This window comes from Paramisgurnus dabryanus, chromosome 11, assembly GCF_030506205.2.
Source record: "Paramisgurnus dabryanus chromosome 11, PD_genome_1.1, whole genome shotgun sequence".
Taxonomy (NCBI): Eukaryota; Metazoa; Chordata; class Actinopteri; order Cypriniformes; family Cobitidae; genus Paramisgurnus; species Paramisgurnus dabryanus.
Genome location: NC_133347.1, coordinates 22412938 through 22438266, shown reverse-complemented (window position 1 = coordinate 22438266; position 25329 = coordinate 22412938). Strand labels below are relative to the sequence as shown.

Below are 25329 nucleotides of genomic sequence, written 5' to 3'. Positions count from 1 at the left end.
TAAAAGATTTACCAGAGAGGTTTTCTCTTGTACTTCTGATAAACTCATTCTATTATAGCAATAGTTGTTTCAATGGCTGGTTTAATGCAGGAAACATTTTGGGGTGTTTCCCGACAGGGATTACCTTAAGCCAGGACTAGGCCTTAGTTTAATTAGGAAATATAACTAGTTTGAACAAACATGCTTTACTAAAAACATATCTGGTGTGCATTTTGAGGCAAAACAAAGGGCACTGATGTATTTTAAGATATGTCAGTGCGATTTGTTTTCAGTTTGGACAGCTCTTACATTTATTTTAGTAGAACTAGCTCTTCCGAGCGGCGCAAATTCAAAATAAGTGTTCGGAGTGTCATGTGTGTTGCTCGTTTTTTCAAATAATAATAAGTGCCTGCTGTACATGCGTCAAAAACGTTTATGATAAAAGAGACGCTCATTTTTACAATATTTATCTATAAATAATACTCATAGGGTCCGATATACTCATAAAGGTGTTCTCATGGACAGGTTTTAGATTAGGCTACCACTAGGCCTGAGTTATTTTAGAAATAAATACAGTACTGTGTTTAAATCTTGCCACCATGCCATCATTAGAAAAATTATCATTTTTTCTCAGTCTCTTTATTAGAATACAACTACAAAATATGGGACATTGTACACAGTATTAAAAATAATACAGAATAAAAAGATAAGATAAAGTGTCAAGTATTTTAGTGGAAGCTACCCTTACAAGTGAACAATAACAGGAACCTGCAGTCTCTTTCAGCACTGTAAAAATGGCTGGGTTATTTTTGACCCATGCTGGGTAAATATTGGACAAAACACATGTCAGTTTTAACCCAGCTATGTGTTCTGTCCAATATTTACCCAACATGGCATAAAAATAACCCAGCCATTTAGAGTTTAAATGCAATGAAACCCTAATTTAAAACCGAATTTAATGACTCAGAGTTCAACTAAGTTCCCCAAAGGGAAGGTTTCCCATACAGGGCTTATCCTATAGACCCAGACTAAACTGCATGTTTGAGCTGCTTTATTTTAAAAACATCTTACACTGAAATATCTTATCATACTGTATATCAGTTCCATTGTTTTGTCTCAAGATTCATACCAGTATAATTTTTTGTGTAAAAACTACATAAATGCCCTGATATAACTACATAATCCCAGTGTTGGGGGTAATGCATTACAAGTAACAGGCATTACGTAAAAAAATAACTTTTCTGAAGTAACGAATAAAGTAACACATTATTTTTTAAATGTACACATAAATATTTGAGTTACTTTTTCAAAAAAGTAATGCAAGTTACTTTTTAGTTTAATTAACTTTTAAACGTAGTCACATTATGCACTCTATGCGTACAGGCCTGTGTGGGAACAGTTTGAGTCAGAAACTGAGATGGCAGGCCAGAGCTCGACATTTTAGTGATAAAATATACAATTTCTGAATGCAGAACTTTTCAGTCATAAAAAACACCTGAAAGGCCTGAAAGAGATCAAGCCTCAGCCAAAAAAAAGTAACGCAAAAGTAATTAAAAAGTAACGTAAGCATTGTTTTCTATGACAAGTAACGCAATTAGTTTCTTTTTTTGGGAGTAACTTGATATTGTAATGCATTACTTTTAAAAGTAACTTTCCCCAACACTGCATAATCCTGAATCCGCCCCAATGTGTTTAGCGCCAAGATAGGGACCGTCACGCTATACTGGCTTTTGCCAGAGAAGCCATTTTGTACTAAACATTTTTCTTTTTTAAATTTTGTGTATATATTTACTGTATTTCCTGTTTGCATTTTAATAAAGTGGGCGATGGTCATTAAAACGTTGCTAAAAAAAACTAGTGGTGGCCTAAAACTTTTGCACAATACATTACAAAAACATTGCTGTTGTGCAGATTAAATTGTGTAATATTTATTATTTTAATACAATCTGTTTATAGTTAAAACAGCTCAAACATGCATTTTCGTCTGGGAACCGCCCCATAGAGACTAACTAATTTTAAGCACAGTTTTTATTAGTTATGATTCACATTACTTTCATAATCCAGGGGACAGTGACAATAAACCTATATTCGTATCACAGTTATTACTTTACTATTGTAAAATCATTATGTGGTCATATTTAATGGAGCAAACAGATTTTAAAAAACAATAAGCAGATTTTAAAAAAGCCTTGTTTCATGTTTTTTCACTTTTTTTGCTTGTTAATGTAAACAGCAGCCCCTAACAAGGACTTCAATAAGATAAGAATGTGGGTTTATAATGTTTATTTTCCAACCCTATCTCATGATAAATTTGTTCAAATTTGTACGAATTAACCATGTGGCTTATTCGTTTGATATTGTACAAAATTTTCACTGTCGTACGAAAGAGTGAGAACTTTTTCAAACGAGAGTGGGGTTTCGTTTGATTAGCAAATCGTACTATTTCATCATTTTATCATACGAATAAGCCACATGGTTAATTCATACGAATTAAAACAAATTTGCTGTGAGATGGGGTTGTTATTTTCACAAAATGGTTAGACTCTACACTTTGCCCTAACATGGGCTGAGGCCAAAGTTCAGCAGAAGAACGGCAGAGAAAGAGAGAGAAGGTGAAGGAGGAGGGGATGACAGTGACAGCAAGTTGGAAAAAATATATTTTCAAATTAAAAGGGCAACAGGTGTCTAGACAAAGTACAAAACTGGAAAATATGAAAGAGAAGATCAAGAAACTGAAAAGGCTTCGAAATAAACTCATGATCTAAAGGAGAGACCACTGAGCTCGGAGCGAGACGCAGGTAAACTTAGAACGACTGCAGTGTTGTTTTGGCTTGTGTGTGTGTGTGTGTACGCCACTTCTGTTTGCACACTGAAGTTAGTGTGTGCGATCGCTTCAACGACCCAGACAAAGCTTGTGATTCGTATACTTTTCATATCCTCGCTTTCTCCAAGATCTACAAACCATAAAAGACAGACATCTGGTAAGAAATTACAAAACATAAGATGGAGGGAGGCGAGGAGAGGAAGGCTGGAGAACGAAGAGGTCGCCTGTCGGCCTTGCAGGAGCAGCTGGTATGGTCTCTACTGGGCTCGGGGCTTTCGAAGGAGTTGCTGATCCAAGCCATGGGAGATCTTGAGAGTGAGAGAGCTTCGGGCGGTGTGGAGAGGACAGACCGGGCCGATGGGGAGAGCTCAGAGGAAGGTGAGATGGACAATCCTCCCCCCATCTTCCGCGAGCTGGAGAGACTTCCACCGGAGGAGGCAGCGAGACAGAGAGCTGAAGTGGACCAGTTGTTGCAGTAAGTCAAACTTCATCCAATATTAACATCTAGTAAGATTGATATGCTTAAAATGCCATTATTCCAATAAAAATCTTCTTCTCTAGACAGCTCAGGTGTCTTTCTGATCTCCCATGTCATGACTATCTTGTTTTTTTCAGCCTCAGTCCATGTCTTTTCTCCCTTATTCATGTTCGGCAGCTTCCTCTCCTCTAGTGCTCCGTTTCCAAACTGATGGGGTGAATATAAAGGAGGTTCCACCTTTTCTAGTTACTAATTACCCACCCTATTCATTATTCTCAGTCCATTTCTATCTTTTTAATAAATGAACTACATCGACTGGTTAAAATTAACAGAGTGACACAGTGTCCATCTGTATCTTTGTGTGCGTGTGTGTGTGTACATTTGACTGTAGTGATATTGTAAAGATAGCACTGTTAAGAGGGTAGATTTGCTTTCAAAGGCAGTTAAGAGATAAAGAATGACTCGTGATATAGCACATGATGCAATTTATATGAGCTGCTTTGTTTGTGAGAGATTTGTCTAGATGAAATACAGTTCTTTTAGGAATGTTTGTGTGTTTGTGAGTCTGTGTGCGTTCATGAGGGCTATTTGCAATCTGTTTCACTGGACTTTGGCCCTTTGTCTCTAGCCTTATCTGAAAGTGTAAACATTGCACCCTCTCTACCTTCTTCCTTTTATCCAACAGGTCTCTTTTAAAACTATTTTATACATTTTCTTGACAATTGTTTATTTGTTTAGATTTTACTATTACGAATTACATGGAGGGTCAATCTTTGGTAACAGAACGAATTATGTATTACATTTTAAAGATTTTAACCTATATGCAATTGCATGTTTAAATGTTATTGCTTGCATGTCATTATTAAATTTCAAAAGATATAATAGAAATTTAATTCTACCTAAATCTTATTTACTTTCATTGAAATAAGGTTTCAAACTTTTACTGTCTATGTGTGTTTTATTATACAATACTGTGCAAAGGTCTTAGGCCACCATCACACTTTTAAATAGGTGGTTGCAGTGGTATAGTGACCATATAATTATTTCTCATTCTCCTTATTATAATGCAACTGGAAAATACAGAAGGTTTGTATATATATATATATATATATATATATATATATATATATATATATATATATATATATATATATATATATATATATATATATATATATATATATATATATATATATATATATATATATATATATATATATATGTATGTATGTATATAAAACAATAAAATTATAAGCTAAAGAGTCAAGTATTTAGTGGGACCTCCTCTTACACATGAGCTGTAGGCTCTCTTAAACCTAAATATTATAAAACCCTAATTTTTTATTGAGGAGCTCAGATGCAAACGCCTCTAAACGGCATCTCTGTCAAAATGAGATATATTAACTGAATGTTCTCAGCATGTATTGTAAGTTCATCAAATACTTTTGTTTTAAAATCCGCTTACACCAAACACTGACTTTTACCAGATGCAGACATTTTTTTCTTATTTTGTGTGCATATTTACTGTACTTTCTGTTTGTATCTTAATAAAGAAAGCAAAAAATAAACATGGTTGGTCATTACAGTTTGCTAAAACAGAAAAGCTGGTGGTACCCGTATGCACAATACCATATTGCATGCAAGACTAAACCTCTATTAATACTATTATGCTATAACTTAGTTTTCTTAAAGCGTAACTAAACCTTAAACCAACTTTTTTTTGTTAATGATCTGTAAGAATGGGGCTTTATTAGTGCTGTTCATTGATTTTAGTAAGTTTTTTGACATTTGGATATAAAGCGTTTCAATTCTACAATATATGGTGTAAAAACGTCTGAGTGCTGCCCTCTTCAGGTTAAACGGTGGCTACTGCAGTTGAATTTTCCTATTGACTGTTGGGTCCAAAAAATGACTCGTGATGTAAGCAGGTTCAAGCTCACCACACCCTTGTTACAATCTCACTACACACTAAGTTCGTCCCCTCTATCTCCTTGGGATCTGCCCACTTTTCTTGAATTTTTTAAATATTGCCAGTGGGTGGAGTCAGGCTCTGACCAGGGGTTTAGTTACGCTTTAATGACCATGTTACTGCACTTCAGCATAGAAATATACATTTTACAGCCGATATATTGAGCCAATATTTGCGTGTTTTATGTGTATCGGCATCGGCCGATAAGTGGCTGCCGTGTTCGCAGATTTTTTTCCAGCATTATTTACAGAGTGCTGGAAGCCGCAAGCGATTGCAGGTCATGTGACTAAAAACAACCAACCTTTCCATTACAACATCGAAAGATGGTTCCATAGCACCATCTCCTGTTTTTACTATTTGTTAAATAAAGTTTTTTTTAAGTTCAATAAATGTTCCTTTTTTAAATTGATACTTTTAACTCTTTCACTGCCAGCGTTTTTTTTTTTAAGTTGCCAGCCAGCGTCAGCGTTTTTCATGATTTTCATAGCTCCAAATTTGGCTCATGAAAATCGGCAGCCTGTATCGGTCATCGGCTAAGGCCGATGAAACAAAAATAAAAATGAAAATCCATATCGGTCGATCCCTACTCTGATTGTAAATAATGAAGTCTTTGTGTATTGTAGAGAGGATCCATGGCATGTAGCTAAAATGGTAAAAACATACATGCAGCAGCACAACCTCCCGCAAAGAGAAGTGGTAGAATCCACCGGGCTCAACCAATCCCATCTCTCCCAGCACCTCAACAAAGGCACACCCATGAAAAATCAAAAACGTGCCTCTTTATATAGCTGGTATGTCAAGAAACAGGCAGAGATTAGCCAGCGTGAGTATGACTCTTATTTTTGGTTTACAAGTAGGCTTTAAGATCAAAATGCACATTCACATCCATTTGTTTTAACATATTAATTATTCCAGAATTCACCAATGCTACTCGAGGTGTTATGTCCGGAGAGGAATCTGGGGAGGATGGACGAAAAGGGCGGAGGAATCGTTTTAAATGGGGCCCCGCCTCTCAGCAAATCCTATTCCAGGCTTATGAACGACAAAAGAACCCCAGTAAAGAGGAGAGGGAGGCATTGGTGGAGGAGTGCAACAGGTAAACTGAAGACTTGAGAATCAAAGCTTCTGCATGTGTAACACTATATCCATTGCATTTTTGTGTGTTTTAGAGCAGAGTGTCTACAGAGAGGCGTTTCTCCCTCTCAGCTGGCTGGCCTGGGCTCTAATCTGGTCACAGAGGTTCGTGTATATAATTGGTTTGCCAATCGGCGCAAAGAGGAGGCTTTTCGTCACAAACTGGCACTAGACGTGCCGTACAGTACCCACTCAGCACTCTCCAGCAGTCAGACACTATCATCAAGTCCTTCACCAGGTAACGGTGATATCATTCAGGCTCACACAAATCAACATACCCTTTTCGTACTGATTTTATGTCAGTAGCACCTAAAGAATCAAATGTCATTTTCATTACCTTCCTCCCAGTCATGAGTTTGATCCATTTACCTCTGTTGTTGACACTCCTAAGGTCTGAAGTACAGCCAGTCAGTGGTGTGTGAGAGTTTGGGCTCAGTGAGAACCTCCACTGGGGAAGACAGGACTGGTAGTAGTCGCCTTGTATCCAGTCCAGTCCAGTTAGAACCTAGTCATACACTCCTGGACACACACCATCATAAACCGGTAAGAAAAAAAAATCACAAGACCTCAGAGCAGGACTTGCAGTTTGATTTGACAGTCAATGTACAGAAAAGAAATAAGCCTCCAGTTTTTGTTTCCTTTGTTAGGTATCCGGCGGTGGTTCCTTACCTCCTGTCAGTACTCTCACTTCCCTTCACGGACTGTCAGGATCATCCGCTCACCCTCAAGGGCTAATCATGGCCTCCTTGCCCAGTGTTATGAGTCTGGGAGACTCTTCACTTCTCATAGGTATAATTTAGTGTCGATAGTGGTCTGGACTATTAACAAACACTAGTAATTGATGGTTAATATATGTATTTTACTGTAGGCTTGACGTCCTCTCAACCACAAACAGTCATCAACAATGTGGGTGGTGGCTTTACCACCCTTCAGCCAATCTCTTTTCAGCAGCAGCTTCACAGCTCACCTCAACAGCAGCTTCAGAGTCACTTTGGTCCAAGCTCGTTCATGACAACAATGGCCCAATTGCCATGTCACAGTAAGTATTTTTTAATAGATGTTTCTTTTTATAGATTTACATAAAAAGGAAGACCTTAGATATACATTATACATAACTGGCATAACAATGCTGGACAACTACACACAATATCTTGGTATTGTAAAATTACTTTGTAAGAACAAAAAAAAATAATTATTCCTTTAAATAAAGTGGAGTTGAATAAAATTATGTTTTTTTATATTGTTTCAGTGTACAGCAAAGCAGATCTGAGCTCTTACTCCTCCTCTAACCTACTGTCCCAGGCAATGGTCATCGCAGAGGGTAACAGCATTGGGACGCTGACTAACCTCACAGCTGTTCGGCAGGTATGACCCAAACATTCTGGCTGTTTCTCAATATTCGATCTTGCGTCCTCGTGTTCTCGCTCCACGTCATCATTAACCGCCGAAGTTCAATAACTTCTTCTCAAGAACACAAGTACAGAGGACGCATGAAAATACCCGGATGTTTTCTTGATATTGATGATGCATCGAATGCAGTTCATGTGGACTTTCGGTCTCGTGGCCTTAAATTGCGCGTTCTCGCTTAGTCTACGAGTCCGTAGGGTGTCCCATCTTTCATTTTTACGCTTTGAAGTGTGCTCATCAGCGCCTCCTTTGCCCCCTTGATGCGGTCTTCAGCGAAGCCCGCACTGCAGCAGGCTTCGTGCACTTTGCCAACCCAGAAGTCCTTGCGAAAGGGCAATCAGACCAATCAGACGATGGAAGGGAGGAGTTCACACTGACGGGCAACTTCTCTACCTATTTCCGGTGTGATGCTCGAGTGTGTCCCAAAATACGACTCCGGTGAACCCACGTGGACTCGCATCAAGGGTCCCTAAAGTCTGTACTACGTGATGTCACGAAAGTGTGGACTCTGAGGAGGACCACAAGTCCGGAGTGTGCCATTCGGGACAGGGCGTTGCACGCTGAAATCGCGTTACACCCCAGAAGTCATTGCGGCAAAACAATGGCGGAGGTCAGGTGACCAGCAGGAAGTTCGCACACATCTCAATTCTCACAAGTGCGTTCTGTGTTCTCGCGACCTTCTGAGTTTGTTCTTCCAAGGTCGCCTGGCAAGACCGATCTCCGCGAGAATGCAAGTCCGTTCTTTGCGTTCTTGGAATTGAGAAACAATTCAACTCTGACTTCAAACGTGCAGGAACTCATTACAAATACTATGCAAAATTCACTTTTACAAGGTGTTTGGACAAACATTTGTGTAGGCATTGTGTGAACACAACAACCCTAAACTGAAAAAAAATCATGCCTTCTTTTTTTAATCTCCATTAAACCAAAGCAGTCCCATTAGATGTGCCGTTTTGAGTCTCTTGTTAATGTGATGTCACACTGATAAATCCCCGCCCACGGACTAAAGGTTTTTCTAAATGCGTTTGTTAGCACATTGTAGTGCTAATGTAGCTAAAGATACTTTTGTGTCAGACTGTATTCACAGGAATCAGATCTATTTAACTGAAAGGGCTCACTGTCTGTTGGTAAGGGAGGGAGAAGAAGTAGCTCATTTGCATTTAAAGGTACAGACATGAAAACAGTGTTTGCTTGTTCCCAGCCAAATGGGGACATTTTGTACATGCCATAACAAATTGGAGTATTTTGAGCTGAAACTTCACATACATATTCTAGGCAACACCTGTCTTCACCCCACAAGAAATACAATATACTCTTTACCTCTCTATCAGATTTTCACCTCGGATCCCGAAGGTCACGATGATAATCAAGAGGAGTCCTTACACCTGCAGTCCACTTCACCAGAGCCAGGTATACAAGCGAACCTGCACTACCTTAATAAGATTATACTGAAATAAAAAGCCTTGTTTATTCTGATTTCATCATCTATGGATCTCAAATTGACAGTGTCTTCAAGCAGTTTGGAGCTATACTCTCAGACCCAGACTAGCGAAACCCATTCTACTCACTTGCTCTCCACTTCACCAAGTGACATAGAGCCTTACATCCCGGGACAGATGGTGTCAAGTGAACAATAACTGCAGCTACTAAAGAAGATCCCACCAAACAAAGAAAACTGTTGAGATTACAAGAGATGAATGAAATACTGGCCATATAAATGAGAAGTATAAACATTTAAAATGCATACGAGAGCAAAGATCTTAATTAATATGACTGAAGGCCCCAGTCCTTCTGAAAATCCAACCTGCCATATTGGTACTCACTGCCTAGATTTGTGACTTCAGTTGTGAATTTGTTTCAAGGACATAAATGTCTTGTTTGATTTAGAATGAGACAATAAGGTGTGGTGTAAATAAGTACATAATTACATACAAAGCAGTGGCGGCCGGTGACTTCTCTTCTGAGGGGCGTGAATTCAAAATGGGTGTTGGTCAAGTGTGTTGCTTGTCATTTAAAAATATGTGAACCATGTGCATCATGTGTCATGTCAAAATACTTGCCTTTTATCATAAACCCCTTCAAAACGTCTGCAGCAGGCCCTTATTTTGACATCATGCGTGATGTGCATAAGTTTACATGACGTGCAGAACACATTTTGAAATGACGAGCCACACGCAAGACTTGCCACATACATGTTGTGAGGAACTTTGCATCGTGTAAACTTGAAAAAGAAGTTATGGGTCGCCATCGATACAATGTATAAAATTATAAAGGTAAGAATTCAAAATGTGAAATTTGTATACATTTTAAAAACAGAACAATGTAAATGTAATTCCTAATTTTCTAAATGTTATTATTATCTAAATAAATTAATAAAGGTTTTTTGTAAAATAACATCAATTTTATTGAGTATAGCGGGGTTGTAACGTGAAAACAGCAATATTTTGTTTTTGGTAAGAGCAAGTGTTCTTTGTTCGTTACTGATTATTATCAAACAAAATCCAGTCGAAAATGAGAAAATATCTCAAAGATGTAACCTAGTAAAACAACTTCTGATTGAACACAGAATATTCAGTCTTTTATACAACATTTTTTGCTTCTCCCAATGTTGTCCTTTTTTTTTTCTTCTTCTTCTTCTTCTTTGGTAAATCCTCTACAACAGTTTGCTGAACATCTGCTTCTTCATCAGAAACACCAATCACTTTTTCACTTGCCTCTGTGGATTTTTTTCTTTTCTTCTTCTTTTTCTTCATTTTCTTTGGTGTTGTGTCTATAGTGTCATCATCTTCCGGTCCTTCTTCCGTCTCTCCACTTTTCTTTTCCGTTTTCTCTGAAAGGGGTTGTAATGAAGGGGAGAGCAGGTCTGAAACAGACACAGCGGCTTCTCGAAGCCTCATTTCCATCTCACTGTCGCTATCACTGCAGGAAAGAGTGTGTGTGTGAGAGAGAGAGAGAATTTTTTAATGTAGTAAATCAATTGTGTGCATGTACAATACTACTATAAGTAAAAGTCAAGCTCACCTAGAGCTGGGAATTGGTCTCCTTTTAGGAGGTGGAGGAGGTGATTGCTCCATCCATTTTCCAGAAGCAGACGTGGAGAAGAGACGGAAACCTTAGAAAATAGTTTAAATATGTATACATATATAGTCTAATAAATCTAATATAATAAAACTAATAAAATAAAAAGCTTTTATATACTTATTATATAAAAATATTTAAATGAAGATTTGTGTCCTCAATAATTTCATTATGTGGTTAATGTCTTTCTAAAAGCAATAAGACACACATAACAATAAGCCTTTCAGCCATGGCTATATTCACAACACTGCAAAGCATTTTGTACCTTATTGCTTAAATATGCATTATAATTTGAGTGATACTGTAGGGTAACATTGACACAGAAAAATAAAGAAATATAAGAAACTCACCTTCTTCATCCTCTTCCTCCTCTCTCTTTTTAGAGTTACTAGATTTCACAGCATCAGTTTCAGAAAATACCTCTGAAATAGACCTAGTGTGTGTATGTAAGGAAAAAAGAGAGATGATGATGATGATGAAAGGTTGAACTGGCAAACAAGCACACAAATCATAACATGTCAGAACTCTCAGACAAAAACTTCATTTGTCTTACCCATCCAAAATCACTCCTAATTTTTTCGCCACATGGGATCTGAATTCTGGAGTTGTCCCGAGCTCATTGCCATCATGCTCATGTTTTGAAACTTCTGCTCTGTGTAAACAGGTTGAATTCGTTTATTCACAACAACATAACCACAAAATCCAATCTGAAAGTATTGAAAGCATAAAAATGAAACAATAATTGTTGATTCAAAAATTAAAAAAGCCAACTCACCTATAACTTTGCCTGCCATTGCTGTCTTTAACTGTGTGTAGTAAAAACAAGACCCGAGATGTAACTGTTATTATTAGTAACGTAACATTTATTACAAACTCGTAACGTTATTGGCATCCGAGGGTGGCAGGTAAGGGTTAGAAATAGTACCTTCCCCATTGATTTTGATATCCTGCGGCTTAAAGCTCCACACGGCCTCTTTCAATCTTTCAGAGTTTTCCTCTTCACTGCTGCTTTCAGACATTGTCCAAGGTTATTTCTCTCGGCCAGAAGAAGCTTGAGTTTAAACAACTACCGTACGAGGCATGCAAATATGATGTTGGTTGCGTTTTCACCTTTGTAACAACAGCGAACAGCAATCATTCAAACAGCGCTGCATATCTGACGTGATACTTTTTGAATACTGTTGCACTTTACCACATTATAAGTTTACCGCTTTAAATGTGCACTTATAACACGCGAACGACTTCCACATGTAGCAAGTAACGAGAAGTAAACATACGTTGCTCTATCACGTATTGTGTTCTTTGCTGACCCCTACAGTACTGGAGATAAAAAAATACAAACGTCAGGAAAACTCTGGTTTACAATAGCATAATTATGTGTGTATATCCACAAAATATATTAATATGAACACTAGCTTCAATAACGAAAGAAAATTCCCATGCATGACACTTTATTAAAGAAACAAAACTCTTTCTGATACTGAACAAGGTGAAGTACATAAACAGCATCGTAAAGGCTAACAATAATACCTTAAAATAAGAGATGCAGACAGTAATATACATAAAGGTAAACGTTAACCATAAACTATTTTAGGCTAGTTCTGTCCCATAGTAAGTGTGTAAAAAAATGTAACATTTACAGACTCATGTTGTCGTGGTTTGCCACCTAGTGTCAACCTGACGTAATTAATTTTGTTGTTGAGGTACAGTTCCCCCTGGAGGAAATCACTGTAGTTCCCGCTACCAGAGGGAAAGCAAACGTAATGTAATTGTAATACAGATAATAATGTAGGCATTCGTTATAAATGTTAAACTGTAAAATAAGGGATTAATTTAGGGAGCTGATGCCTTATAGATTAGGAAGGAGAGGAAGAAATAGTTACCCAAAAATGACATGAACTCTGTCTTCTTGTTGTATTCACTACATTGTATTTCAGTTATGGTTATCAGTAAACTGGGAATTTGGTCTCCAAACAAATCAGCACTGCTTTAATGTCAGATTAAAAAGATTTTCTCCTTGGTGGTTATAAGAGAATAATGGTAACATTTCAAACTGTTTTCTGAACTAATGTTTATCCAGTTGATATTTTAAATATGATTTCAGTAAATTTTACAACTATACATAAATATAATTTACAAAAATAGATTAATGGCTGTATAATGTACTTTTTAAGGTAGGTTTACTATTATTAAATATTTCTGTACCTCAATAATTGCATTAATGAAACAAAGTTGTGACAATTTTTGAAAAAATGATGTGGTGATGATGGTGATGGCACAGTGGATAAGACATTCGCCTTTGGTGTGAGAGACCCGGGTTCGAATCCACTGTGACACACCATTGTGTCCCTGAGCAAGATACTAAACCCCTAGTTGCTCCAGAGGCGTGCAACCTATGACATATATATCAATTGTAAGTCGCTTTGGATAAAGGCGTCAGCTAAATGTAAATACGAGAGGGGGCTTTGTAAAAAAAAGTTAATATGGAGTAAAACATATTTTGGTATATTTTAACTTGATTGGCAAATTTTTCATCTTAATAGTAGTCATCTTTATCGTATTCATCTTCATCACCGGACTCATCTGATTCGGTCAAGTTATCCTCATAATCATCATCATCATAAAGATCAGCGATGTTTTCTTCATAACTGTCTTCCTTTTCATCATTATCATCAGCATCATAGTCATCTTTGTAGGACTCTTCATCATCTTCATACCCCTCAGATTTATCATTGTCCTCTTCATAATCCTCTTCATCCTCAAAATAAAATTTATCCTTTTTAGTGTTATTTTCCTTGAATTCTGAAAAGCTTTTTTTAAGCCCCAGAACTTCTTGCTGTAGCGTGGAGTACATAACTGCAAGATTTGCAGCATCAATGTCTTTTTTAACTTCTATGTCAGCTGTGGAGATTCCTGCAGCATCATTTGCCATTGAGGTATTTAACACAGACTCTGAGATGCTCCTGTCTGTCTCCTCCTACAAAATGAAAAATAAATTAATACTTTTTTCTGTTTAAGAAACAAAAATTATATTTCTGTATAATAACTGGCATACCTGCTGTTCAGAGATAATGCTGCTCAAGCTATTGTCTACTGGCAGGTTCTGCTGGGACATTTTTTTCTCCATGGCTCCAGTCAAATCAGATAGTGTGTGTTTCTGTAATGCTGGTACTGTATAATGATCCTTGATGTGAGTCTCACAGAGGGACACATCACAGGTTAAACAAGACTTCACTGCTTTCAGTCTCCGCTCAGAGCAGAAATCACAGGCTACATCTTCAGGCCCAGCATAAGAACGTGGTGGGAGGGCTGGACTGAAGGCAGCCTGCTGTAGGTTTTTAACCACCTCGGCCAGTGCTGTGTTTGTGTTTAGCACTGGGCGTATTTTGGACCCTCTTCCACACTCTGGACAGAGATAATCTTCTGTACAGCTGTCCCAGAATGTATTAATACAATTTCTGCAGTAATTGTGTCCACATTGAATGGAGACTGGATCCTTCAACATAGATTTGCATATTGGACATTTTAAATGATTCTCCGTCAACAGTCTAGAAATTACAAAATGAAAGTGAATTAAAAAAAATGTGAATGGGAAATGTTAACGCTTATATATGTTGCATATGTGTGGGGCGGGTCTATCAAAAGAAGGTCTAGATTCTATTGTGGTAGGGACGTGTTTGTTTAGGTGATTTCAAGAGATCATGCACTCCGCCATTAAAACAGTAAATAAAAACAAAATCACTCGTGTTCAATCATTAACTGTTTCTTTAAACATTTTAATTGGACTCTTTTATCAACAAAAGCAATACAAAAAATATGTTGTAAAACATCCTGAGATTTTCTTTTAAGGAATCCAGAGGTTCCAAAATGGTACTAAAAATTTTAATAGATTTGCTTTGTTGCGTATATTTAAAGTAAGGAATAATTGATGATGGACCGCTGGATTATTCGAAAATAATGCACATCCAAGGTGGCATATATGTCCTATAAATAGACCTTTTGCAAGTAGATGTCACAGTTATGCCACTGCAACCTGCGCGCGCAGTGTGGTAGCAGAAAAACAGTGGAAATGAATAAGACACGAGTGAAACGAACAATATAACTCACAAGAAAATTTGTTGTGCTGCTGAGTGTCAGAATAGGAATGCCAAAAAAAGATGACATTCATAGTATACTGTCATCAAAGACACAATTTGAAGATAAACAAAGGTGTTTATGGTTGCAATAAGCGCTTAAACGGACAGACTGGAGTGGTGAAATCATTTGGAAATCTATTAATTATTAGAATAGAAATTAATTAGAGAAGATGTCTGGTGTTCTGTCAAAGTCTGTTCCCTCTTTTTGTTTCTTTTGTGTCATCTCTGTTTGCAAACATGCAAAAGGTCTATAAGTAAGGAATATTGTATAGGCAGGTTGTTATCACAAACATATTGTGATCAGGACGGTTAATTATTATTTCACAATAACAACTTGCTGCCTGTATATTATCCCACTTATTATTATATGGCTATTTACCTCATAAGTAAGATAAGGAACATTAAAGGGCACCTATTGTCCGATTCACTTTTTTACATTGTGTATTAGTACATGTTAACAACATGCAAAAGGTACATATCCTAAAGTAAACCATTTCCAACGTAAATCTCTTTTCTTGGACTACAACAAACACACGGATTGTAGGCAACAGTTAATTTCCTGGGATTGGTGATGTAGTAAAGACCGACATTCTCATAATTTCTCCCGCTTCGGACTCACAGCCTGTAAGTTAACTCCTGTTAGCAATGCATTGTGCGCGAATCTTTCAAATATGGTAAGGAGCATCACATTTCCAGCTGATGTCAGAGGTATTCCAATCACAATGTACAGATTAGCTGGCCAATCATAGTCACAGCACTTTTCAAATCAGTGAGTTTTGTACCAGATCTGTGCATTTCAGGAAGAGAGGGAAATACAAAAATGTACGGTTTATGGAAAATAATGTGTTTTTTTCCATAAACCACACAAAACACATTGTATTATACCAAATACACAAAATTATGTTGTTTTGTAGCAATGAAATAGGTGCTCTTTAAATATTGATTTGAAATATTTGATTTGCTCATTTTAACAGCAAATTACCACCTTTGGTGTGCATTATTTTCTAATAATTCCACAGCCGGTTGTCAAGTTTTCCTTATATATGTCACACCTTTGTTGACATTTGAAAACATGAAGATAAAATAACCTTGAATCCAAGTGGAAAGTTGATTCAGCTTTGAAGTGGGTTGGTTGTTCAACTAAACAATTTGTCCATTCAGATACAGAGGTGAGTGTAGGAGAAGGAGCTCTCTCGGAGTCTACTCTGTGAAGAGAAATTATTACCTCAAACATAACTTTACAATTGGGATAAACATATTTGTTCATAAGTATAGATGAACTTCTTACTTTAGCATGCATGTGTTGCCTCTTGAATAATGTGCAGTGTCTCCTGGGTTGTTACTTGTCTCTGAGATAGGCGATTTTTCATTTGTTTCCTCAATCCTGAAAGAATACAAACAATTATAAACAGTTTTGGCAATCAATTAAACAAGTATTGATCCTGCTTTGTATAAATTAATTTAGTTCAACCTATTGTATTCAAATAAAAAAACACAATTGAGAATATTTGCACCTTGTATTTAAATGAAACCCTTCTCTTCTTATGAAGTTGCCAGGTAAATCCATTGACCAATCTGTCCTTAAAGACAAATAGCTAGGGGTAGGAGAAGCTGGTCTTTCAAACTTTTTTCTGTGAAGAAAAAAAAATATTATAGTTTTTAAACCATTGTGGTAAAAAAACATTAAAACATGATTGAATATAATAACCTTTTACATGTAAGATCTCTTAAATGTTATACAACATAAAATTACAGATTCAATAGTGTCTGTGGAATGACTTTTAATAGGTCAGAGCAACAGATCAAAAAGTTTGAAGGCAAATTTTCTTTAAATACTACTGATCAAGAGTAAAAGTGTAAATGTGAATCCTGCCCAGTCTCTTGCAGTCAGTGTCCCACAGTATTGTTTAAATTTGTACTGTTGAAATTGAAATAGGCCATACAGAAAAAGTGCAGCCTTGTGAAATTTTCTGGCCATATAGTTTACATCATGAAATACTAATACCTGTAATACTCATGTTACTGTATATTGACAACATGGCATTTTGACACCCTTGTTTGTAAACAATGACACAGGGACTTGATTGACAGGTATATTTACCTTTGAGAGATAAATTTACAAACTGTGAGGGGAATGTACCAATTAAATGTACTGATAAAAAAGGTCTAAAAATAATAATTTTATAAAATCATGAAATCTCTGGTTTGCTTTCTTAGTCTATACAGTGCATAATAACAGTGTAAAATTACAAGGACAATTTAAATAGTAGAAGCAAAATGTTTATGTTTTAAATTTACCTTAGATCTAAAGGAAACATCTCTCCTCCTTGGAAGTTCTTTGGTAGATCCATTGAAAAATCTGACCTTACAGATGGACAGCTGGGTGTAGGAGAAGCTGCTCTCTCTGTCTTTACTCTGTAAGGGGGAAAATACCATCTTAAACATCAATTTGTTACTTATTATGCAGAGTTGTGGGGTTCTGGAGCCTATCCCAACATTTCAGGCCTAAGGATAACAAATAGACCCATTCACACTGGCAATTTTAAAGTCTACTTTGTGGAAAACTAAAGTAGCCAGAAGAAACTACTGGAAACACAGGCGTACTTCAAAAATGAAGGGTGCATCAGGTAGGCAAGGGCTTAAGCAGATGTGAAGCTTCAGTGCTAGACACTAAGATAGAGCACTTGCGCTGAAACTTCATAGACACAATCTAGGCACATCTGAGACTTGAATGAATCTTGAAAAAAATGGCCATATAAATATAATATTCGTAATGGCATTAAATAGTACCCGGTTTTTAAAGCCTATCCATTATCAAAACAAAAAATCGTACCCTCTCGCAAGTGTGGTGATTGGTTATCATTTGCCAAATATTATCTTACTGACACTTAGTCATATACCTAGGCATTAAGGTGAGTAAATTATGGGCTAATTTTCTTTTCTTGGGAAAATTATTTCTTTTAAAGCTCATGCAGCTGGTTTAGGAGAGCAGGGATCAGGTGGCTGCTCTCCTGTGGCTCTTTTTCCAACCCGAAGTGATTGCATTTTTCAGGATGCAAATGGTCTGCATTGCATTGGATTTACTAAACGGATTTCTTTTTTCTGTGTTTACACGTAGGCCTACCATCCATCTATAGCTTCAGGTTATTTACTGGTATTTTTTAGAGGTTGTACTCATACATGATCTTTAAACAGTGTATTGGTAATAGTAGAGACTGCATGTGGAAATTGGGTTACCACACCCTAAATAAAGCAGGTTGTAGAACAAACGAGTTACTGCGAGTAGTAGCTTGACACATACAAGGAAATGTAGCATTTATAAAATATGTTTAACTTTACAATATTTTAAACAAATAGATATCAGGAAAGAACACATGCAAATGCAAAGTAGACTATTTTACTGGTGAAGAAACATGCTGTGCAAACTTTATGATGGAGTCTAAACATTATTAAAAAAAATAAATAAGTATTTACCTTTTATTTGCATATCCACCACTTTGTTCTTTAAGATCTGCGTCTTCATAGCTCGTGATTGCGGCAACAGGCGACTCTGGTCTTTTTCTCTTAAAATCGCTTAGAGGATAAATGATTTGGGATTAAATGACGTGTTTTGCATCGACACTAATTCAAGAACATATATGTACAGTAACGTTAGTTTTGCACCTTTTGGAATCCTGCTGTTCTTCAAGACTCATCGTGTCCGATAAAGGTGAAAGATTTTACCAGAACTGTGCTAGAAACACACAACGTGCAAATTGTGCGTTTGGAATTGATGGTGAAATCGAAACTTTGGTTTTGTTTGCTATTGTAAACTTCTAAAAAAAAGGAGAACGTAAAAAGGTCTTACAAACGTTATTATGAATATACCTAATATCACTGTATGCTGCAAATATCAATGCACTTACGTTACTGTTTTCTGTGAAATAGACAGCCGCAATGTATTTCTCTCATTTGCTCATCACTTCCTGAATTAAGAAAAGCGTCCAGGTGGAAGTAGCTAAAGTGAAAGTGACAAGCCTGTCAAGTACGCATATAATTATTGATAATATTGGTATAGCAAAGTCGTGTATATTTGATTACAAAAAAAATAAGAGAAGCAGAAGACTTGACTGTGATTATTTTATATTAAAAACTGCAACAGACGTTAAATTGTAGTTTTTTAAATGTATTTTCTACATTGTTTTGTTTGACATAATTATTGAATTAATTAACCGTCATTTCACTATCATTTCATTTTCAGAAGTTGTAGCAGGGCTTATGTAACCCGAGAGTTCGAGGCTCCCGTCAGGTTGCAACTGTGGTGCCCCTAACCCTAAATTGCTCCCCGGCGCTGGGATAGCTGCCCACTTCTCCGGTTGTATGTGTTCACGACTTGCAGTGTGTGTTTTCACTACTCACTATGGGTCAAATGCAGAGGTCACTAATTATATCAATAATTGTTAAAATCATCAATCATCCATTTGGCAAAAGGATCCTATTTGTACGTTATTTACAGAATTTTAATATTCCTAGCTCACAAAATATGCATGCGGCAATGGCCATTTCTCAATCCGAAGGCTGCAGCCTCCGGAGGTCACATATGAAGGCTGCATACGTCATCGAGCTTGTTTTTTTTAAGTTAACTAAGCATTAAATTCGTTCATAAGTCATAAGCATATTACAACAGTTTACGATTAACTAAGAATAATAGTCAACTTTATAATTGTTCGTATTTTGAAATAAGACAATATTGATGACGTATGCAACCTGCAAATGCGACCTCCGGAGGCTGCAGCCTTCCGATTGAGAAACGGCCAATGTGTGTCAGAGGCTATAGCTTGCTCGGATTGATGTTAAATAATTCAGAATTAAAGTGAAATCAATTGTTTAGGGCTTTTTATAAATAATGTGGGATCACATTAGCATTAGGGGTGTCCAATTTTGCTCCTGGTGTCTCTGCAGTTTTGCCCCAATCCTTATCAAACACACCTGATCCAGCTAGTCTTATGCAAACTGCTTTTAGGCAGCTGTGCTGAGGGAAGTTTTAGTTAAACTCTGCAGCACACCGACCCTAGGCCGCTATGCTATCAATGAAATCACTTTTGACTCGATGCTGCCACCTACTGGTAAAAAATTGCATTTTAAGTCACCAGTGAAACTATCATTTACAAAATGTTTTATTTGTCATGGTCAGAAATCCTATATAACATGGTATAACACAATTTTACTATAAATCCAAGATCAAAAACCAGTTTGTAAATTGTTTTCACCAGTCATCAAGTAAAATGAAGAGCCTTGGAAAAAATTAAGACGACATGCTCAAGTGTCCAATGACTTAAATCAGTGGTTCTCAAACTGGGGGGTCCCAGTTTATGACATTTATTTTATAAAATAAATTTCTTTATCATAAATTCTGTGAAATTTTGAGAACCACTGACTTAAATAACCATCCCAGGCCTACTGAGTTACTTTAGATGAATTGTTACAGTCTTAAGAATCTCTTTTGTTTGTGTCTTATCAACAATAAAAACTTTATTAAGGATAATTGTATTGGTCCCTGTTATTTCTAATTGATAAATACAATTTATTAAATGTTATTTTCTTATTTAACTATAGTAACAGTCCTGATACAGGCTTTTTAAAACAATAGAAACAGTATGACATGATGAATGGTTAAATAAAAAATAAAAACACAATGTATTTCTGTTTACATTTTACACAACAAATAAGGTTTAAGCATGAGCTTAAGCATGAGCAGCATACCTAAAACTTTAGTATGAATAAATACATACTATTAGTGTTCATAATCAATCTTCTTGACAAGATGCTTTATTACATTACATCTCATTCAGTATTTAAGATCATTTGAGAGGGCTAAAAAAATATGGGGGCCAAAAACAAAGATTTTAGCTTGGAAATGGGATCTTGTATAAAGTGTGTATTGGGTAATATATGGACCAAAAGCTGTTCAGAAAATTACCACTAAAGACAGTAAAAGACAAATGGTCTGCAGACCAATGTAAACAAACAGCATTGCTGGGTAAGGCTTTAGTCAAAAACTTCACAAATCTACAAATACTTAATAAAGATTGATCCATCGTGAACAGATATTAAGCCTCAGTGTATCTCAAAGTCTCTAAGGACACTTAAGTTTGTGAGTAAGTCAACTTAATTGAGAACTAACTTGTTTGTAAATGTCTACTTTGCATCTGATTTATACCAATAATTCTGGATGATTTACTTGATTGATCTAATGCAGTGTAATATTGATTAAAGAGGTCTTTACTGTTTGTTTCTTGGTTAATTTTTATACATAATTTCTCAGCCAGCCCCATTCAACACTCCTAATGAATTCACTGATCACATCACAAATCACAGCCACCATTTAACATCGGGTACAACTGGATCAAAGATAAACATCAAAGCTAGCTTGAAAGGTGTACAAAGACACCACTTTGGGAATCTCATCCCGCTGTGTGCGTGACATGAACCCAACGTTATTGAAAAGTGGATTCTGTATGCACAGTGGAAAACAGCCAACTCTGACATTAAAAGCCCTCACATACGTCAAAGACAGACATCCTATAAACACAACAGTCTATATTCATTCCTCATCTGCAGATCGAAACAACACACAACTGCAAAATCCATCTGCCACAATTCAATTTCTGTCAGATACAGGCCTCTGTGGTTTGACAAAACCAAAAACAACACCTTGTAAAATAAAGCAATTGGTTCAAAAGTGGCCAAATTGTTTGTCCCCATATAAGGTCAGTTTGGTTTGTCAAACAATGCATCTTTAGATCTATCAACTGTATTGTCTTCACATTCTTTTCAGCAAAACCCTGATCAAATGCCCAGGAATGCACTTCCTATGAAGCGGACTTTTGCGGATAAAACATCCTGGTCTCATTTTGGTACTTCAGGAGTTTACACACTCCACAATAATGCTGGTTTGTCAGCTAAATTATCAGCTAGGACAATAACCCTCTTTTTAAGAATCACACACAGTGGGCTGTGAAGATGTATGTCAAACACTTAATTTTTGCAAGTATAAAATAAAATGTTTAAAAAAAAAAAAAAACACGCAATCTCAATATATATTCAAGATTTAGGTGGGTGGGTAACATCACTCCAAGTATTATAAAATCTTACAAAAAAAAGTTGGGCGGGTGCAGTAAGGAAAACATATAAGAGAACAATTCTATTGTGATCAGCCTAGGACTGGACAACAGGACATTTCCACAATAAAGGAAAACGGCTCCATTTTTGGCCAAATCCACAAGCTGCACACGTTGTCTGTGGAATGCAGGAACATCACGGAGGGACGGTCATTTCCAGTTGGGTGGGTCTGGTGTCAGATCACAATGCTGGTGACATCACCGCGTGTTGTTGATAGTGAGGGGTGGTTCTGTGCGTGCATTCCACGCAAACATTATCCAAGCAAACAATTCTCAGATTTCTTGCTGAAATAGCACTACTGGCCGCCGTTGTAAGCGTAGTCTGCCTTGTTGTGCATGATGAGCTTGTTGTCCACAAAGTAGAAGCTATCTGATCTGGTCTCGTATGGGCGTTCAATCATCAAATGAACTGCAGAAAGAAATACCACAGGACAGGAGGTTAAACAGTGTTGTAAAGAGTTGAATACACAGTTTGAGGAATAAGTAAAATGTTCTCACAAATTTCCATATACTGTATAACATTTGCAAGAGCATTCTGAAGTATGTGTTCTTCAAGGAGTATATTGTTGTTTGTTAAAGAGACTATAAGACTCACTGAGGTCATCTGGGATTTGGGGGAACTCGTAGATGTGCTCGCAAGTGTTCCGACTGTTTGGGATACAGAAACCAAAGTCGAAGTCAAAGCTTTTCAGTAGACGCTCCTGGAAATAATGTCTCTCGATCATTCTGAAGTTGTTAACGGGCCGATCTCCAACTGTGAACTCCACGCTGAGAGTGCGAAAGGATGAGATCGGAAATATGACACATTAATCCACAAATCACTTCACTGATTGTTTTAATTGCAAAAAAACTGCTTATTTAGCCATCTGGGACTTACGTGGCCCCAACTGTGCGTAATTTCAGGAATGCCGGAGTGAACTGGTAACGAACAAAGCGCCCAGCACTTATGTCAGCATCTCCATTTTCCTCATCTTCCTCATCAGGGTCTAGATGCAGCATTGGGAGAACAACACATATGAGCAAACAATGCAACTGGTTGATGGAAGATATTTTGAGGAATGTTTGTAACTAAACCATTTGTGAGCCCCATTGACTTTCATAGTAGAAAAAATACTACTATGGAAGTGAATGGGGCTCACAAACTTTTTGATTACGACCATTCCTCAAAATATCTTCCTTAATGATCATCAGAACAAAGACATTTATAGAGGTTTGTAACAACATGAGAGTGAGTAAATGATGACAGAATTTCCATTTTTGGGTGAACTATCTCTTTAACATACATTCAATGTTATACAAGGGCATTTCAGTTCCTCTCATGCATTTTACTCATGTTAAAAGTACTACGAAATGGTGGTCAATGAACTATTGCCTGAAAGTCATGTATTTGTTCAACTCAACAACAAAAAAATGAATCATACCGCAATGTGGCGGTTTGGCAATCTCAAAAAGCACTGTGCCCGTCTCCAAGTCTCTGATCTTGAAGCGCGTGAAGTCAATGTTATAGATATTGTCCTCTGGTTTACACAGATAATCTGTTAAGTGTAAATGACAAAATTAATTTATGTTACTTTTATGAAGTCACACAGTATAAAGAATGAGTTAATACTACACAAACCCCTGCTTCAAAGAAACATCCAAAACCATCACAGAAATTCGAATGGATTTAATAGTTATAATGGGAATTGTTAGTTTTAACGGAAACTGTGGGTCATCATGGGATGTTATCTGGCAAACGGAAATCAAATGACCACCATGAAGTTAAATTCTACTGAGGTAACAGCCTACATTAAGCAATGTTGAAATGATTTTACTGGTACTGGCAACATCTGATTGCTCATATTGGTGTTTGTAACTGAAACCATTAGAATTTGTATTTTACTTTTTTAGCAAGAACATGCAATTGAGCTCAAAGTTTAACAGCACCTGTTACTACATAAAGTAAGTCTTAAGTTAACACAAGCACTCAATATTGTCAAATCTTGTACCGCGAGTGACTGCGCGGAGTCCCAAAACTTCATCCGGAGTGATGTCTCTCTCCAGCGCGCGCAGCTCGTCCTCCGTTACAGGCCGTCGCTCCACTTGATTTCGTCTCGATTTAAGCCTTTTCAGAACGCCGCCTCCCGTCTTCCGATCTCGGGCAGCCGCTGCGGTTGAATCCGAGCCGTTTACCGCGGCGGCTGCAGTTTCGTTGCGAGAACTGTGACTACTCATCTCTACAAAATTTCACTTGATGTTGGGCAAAGCGCAAACAGCGTCTCTATTGAGCTCGACGCTCGCTGAATGCAAGATGGCGTAGCGCGTCACTATGGAGAACATACGCGGAAAACACTGGACTCTGATTGGCTGAACGCGTTTGAAAGTTGCTATGGTTACCATAATTTCCATGTTTATTTTACACAGCATCTTTTGTTCGTTTTCATGGGCAGTTTTATTATTGAACAGAATAACGTATGTAGTAGCTTTTATTAAATGTAAAAAAAATGTAAATTGATTAATTGTAAGGGAAATATATTACAATTAATTAAACTACGATTGTTTCACTCATTAGCGTCTGTCAACGCTAAGCTCGCAACAAAGTAAAAAAAGTCCCATTTTTTGCCTATTAGTATGTTTGCTTTAGTGTCTCAAAATCATTGACAATTGATATTTAGAAAATATATGGATTAATATTTTTATAACATCATGATTCTGCATTTCAGCTTCTCAGCAGATTTTAATCTCTGAGGTAAAAAAACTTGATTGGGTATTATTAAAGGGGAGGAGACACTCAATATGCCCACCCCCAACTTCCTGTTTCAGTGGAAATTACATCAACAAATCAAGAAAGCTCTGATTTTGAGGGACTTTTTTACTTTTTGTAAATTGATTGTGGAGGATGTAAATGAATAAAATAAAAAATAATTTTAAATTACATCGTTCCACTGTTAACGCAAAGTTCTCAACATGTTAAAGGGGTCATATGAAGTGATTTCATGTTTTCCTTGGTCTTTGTAGTGTTAAAAGCTGTTCGATTTATATTTCTCCGCAGGGCATCATGGGACGCTGGAAGCTAGATTTTTAAGAGGGGGGCTTTCAGGTGTTCTTGGGGTGGGGGGCATTGGCAAGCTTACACCAAAAATCATGGCAAAATTATATTAAGCTCTAAAAAGTGTCTGCAACCA

At 36.9% G+C, this 25329-nt stretch overlaps 4 protein-coding genes across 7 annotated transcripts; 1 reads left to right on the top strand and 3 right to left on the bottom strand.

The window, feature by feature from the left end:
* The first annotated feature begins 619 nt into the window (after positions 1-619).
* hnf1a (HNF1 homeobox a) lies at positions 620-10123 on the top strand. Its single transcript, XM_065247438.2, has 11 exons — positions 620-2777; positions 2932-3278; positions 5874-6073; positions 6166-6346; positions 6420-6622; positions 6776-6927; positions 7032-7173; positions 7253-7423; positions 7634-7749; positions 9123-9201; positions 9298-10123. Exons 2-11 carry the CDS (start codon positions 2983-2985, stop codon positions 9426-9428), a joined length of 1671 nt encoding a protein of 556 aa, XP_065103510.1. The 5' UTR covers positions 620-2777; positions 2932-2982; the 3' UTR covers positions 9429-10123.
* A 47-nt stretch (positions 10124-10170) lies between these two features.
* Positions 10171-12139, bottom strand: c11h12orf43 (chromosome 11 C12orf43 homolog). 2 transcript variants are annotated; one of them, XM_073816247.1, is made up of 6 exons: positions 11795-12139; positions 11645-11675; positions 11423-11516; positions 11220-11302; positions 10813-10903; positions 10171-10710 (listed from the first exon to the last, which is right to left on the bottom strand). In XM_073816247.1, exons 1-6 carry the CDS (start codon positions 11801-11803, stop codon positions 10371-10373), a joined length of 648 nt encoding a protein of 215 aa, XP_073672348.1. In that variant the 5' UTR covers positions 11804-12139; the 3' UTR covers positions 10171-10370. The 2 variants fall into 2 exon arrangements, with proteins under 2 accessions (XP_073672348.1, XP_065103514.1); XM_065247442.2 differs by having other exon boundaries at positions 11423-11521; positions 11795-12133.
* Positions 12140-12298: 159 nt separating this feature from the next.
* LOC135729636 (uncharacterized) lies at positions 12299-19393 on the bottom strand. 3 transcript variants are annotated; one of them, XM_065247441.2, is made up of 9 exons: positions 18911-19393; positions 18669-18738; positions 18480-18578; positions 17304-17420; positions 16520-16636; positions 16294-16389; positions 16094-16210; positions 13925-14417; positions 12299-13846 (listed from the first exon to the last, which is right to left on the bottom strand). In XM_065247441.2, exons 2-9 carry the CDS (start codon positions 18698-18700, stop codon positions 13406-13408), a joined length of 1512 nt encoding a protein of 503 aa, XP_065103513.1. In that variant the 5' UTR covers positions 18701-18738; positions 18911-19393; the 3' UTR covers positions 12299-13405. The 3 variants fall into 3 exon arrangements, with proteins under 3 accessions (XP_065103513.1, XP_065103512.1, XP_065103511.1); XM_065247440.2 differs by having other exon boundaries at positions 18669-18817; positions 18911-19387; XM_065247439.2 differs by having other exon boundaries at positions 12300-13846; positions 18669-18820; positions 18911-19386.
* Positions 19394-20137: 744 nt separating this feature from the next.
* On the bottom strand, positions 20138-24480 carry unc119b (unc-119 lipid binding chaperone B). Its single transcript, XM_065260085.2, has 5 exons — positions 24154-24480; positions 23587-23700; positions 23043-23151; positions 22761-22933; positions 20138-22574 (listed from the first exon to the last, which is right to left on the bottom strand). The coding sequence occupies exons 1-5, from the start codon at positions 24377-24379 to the stop codon at positions 22462-22464; spliced, it is 735 nt and encodes a 244-aa protein (XP_065116157.2). The 5' UTR covers positions 24380-24480; the 3' UTR covers positions 20138-22461.
* Between the last annotated feature and the right edge of the window lie 849 nt (positions 24481-25329).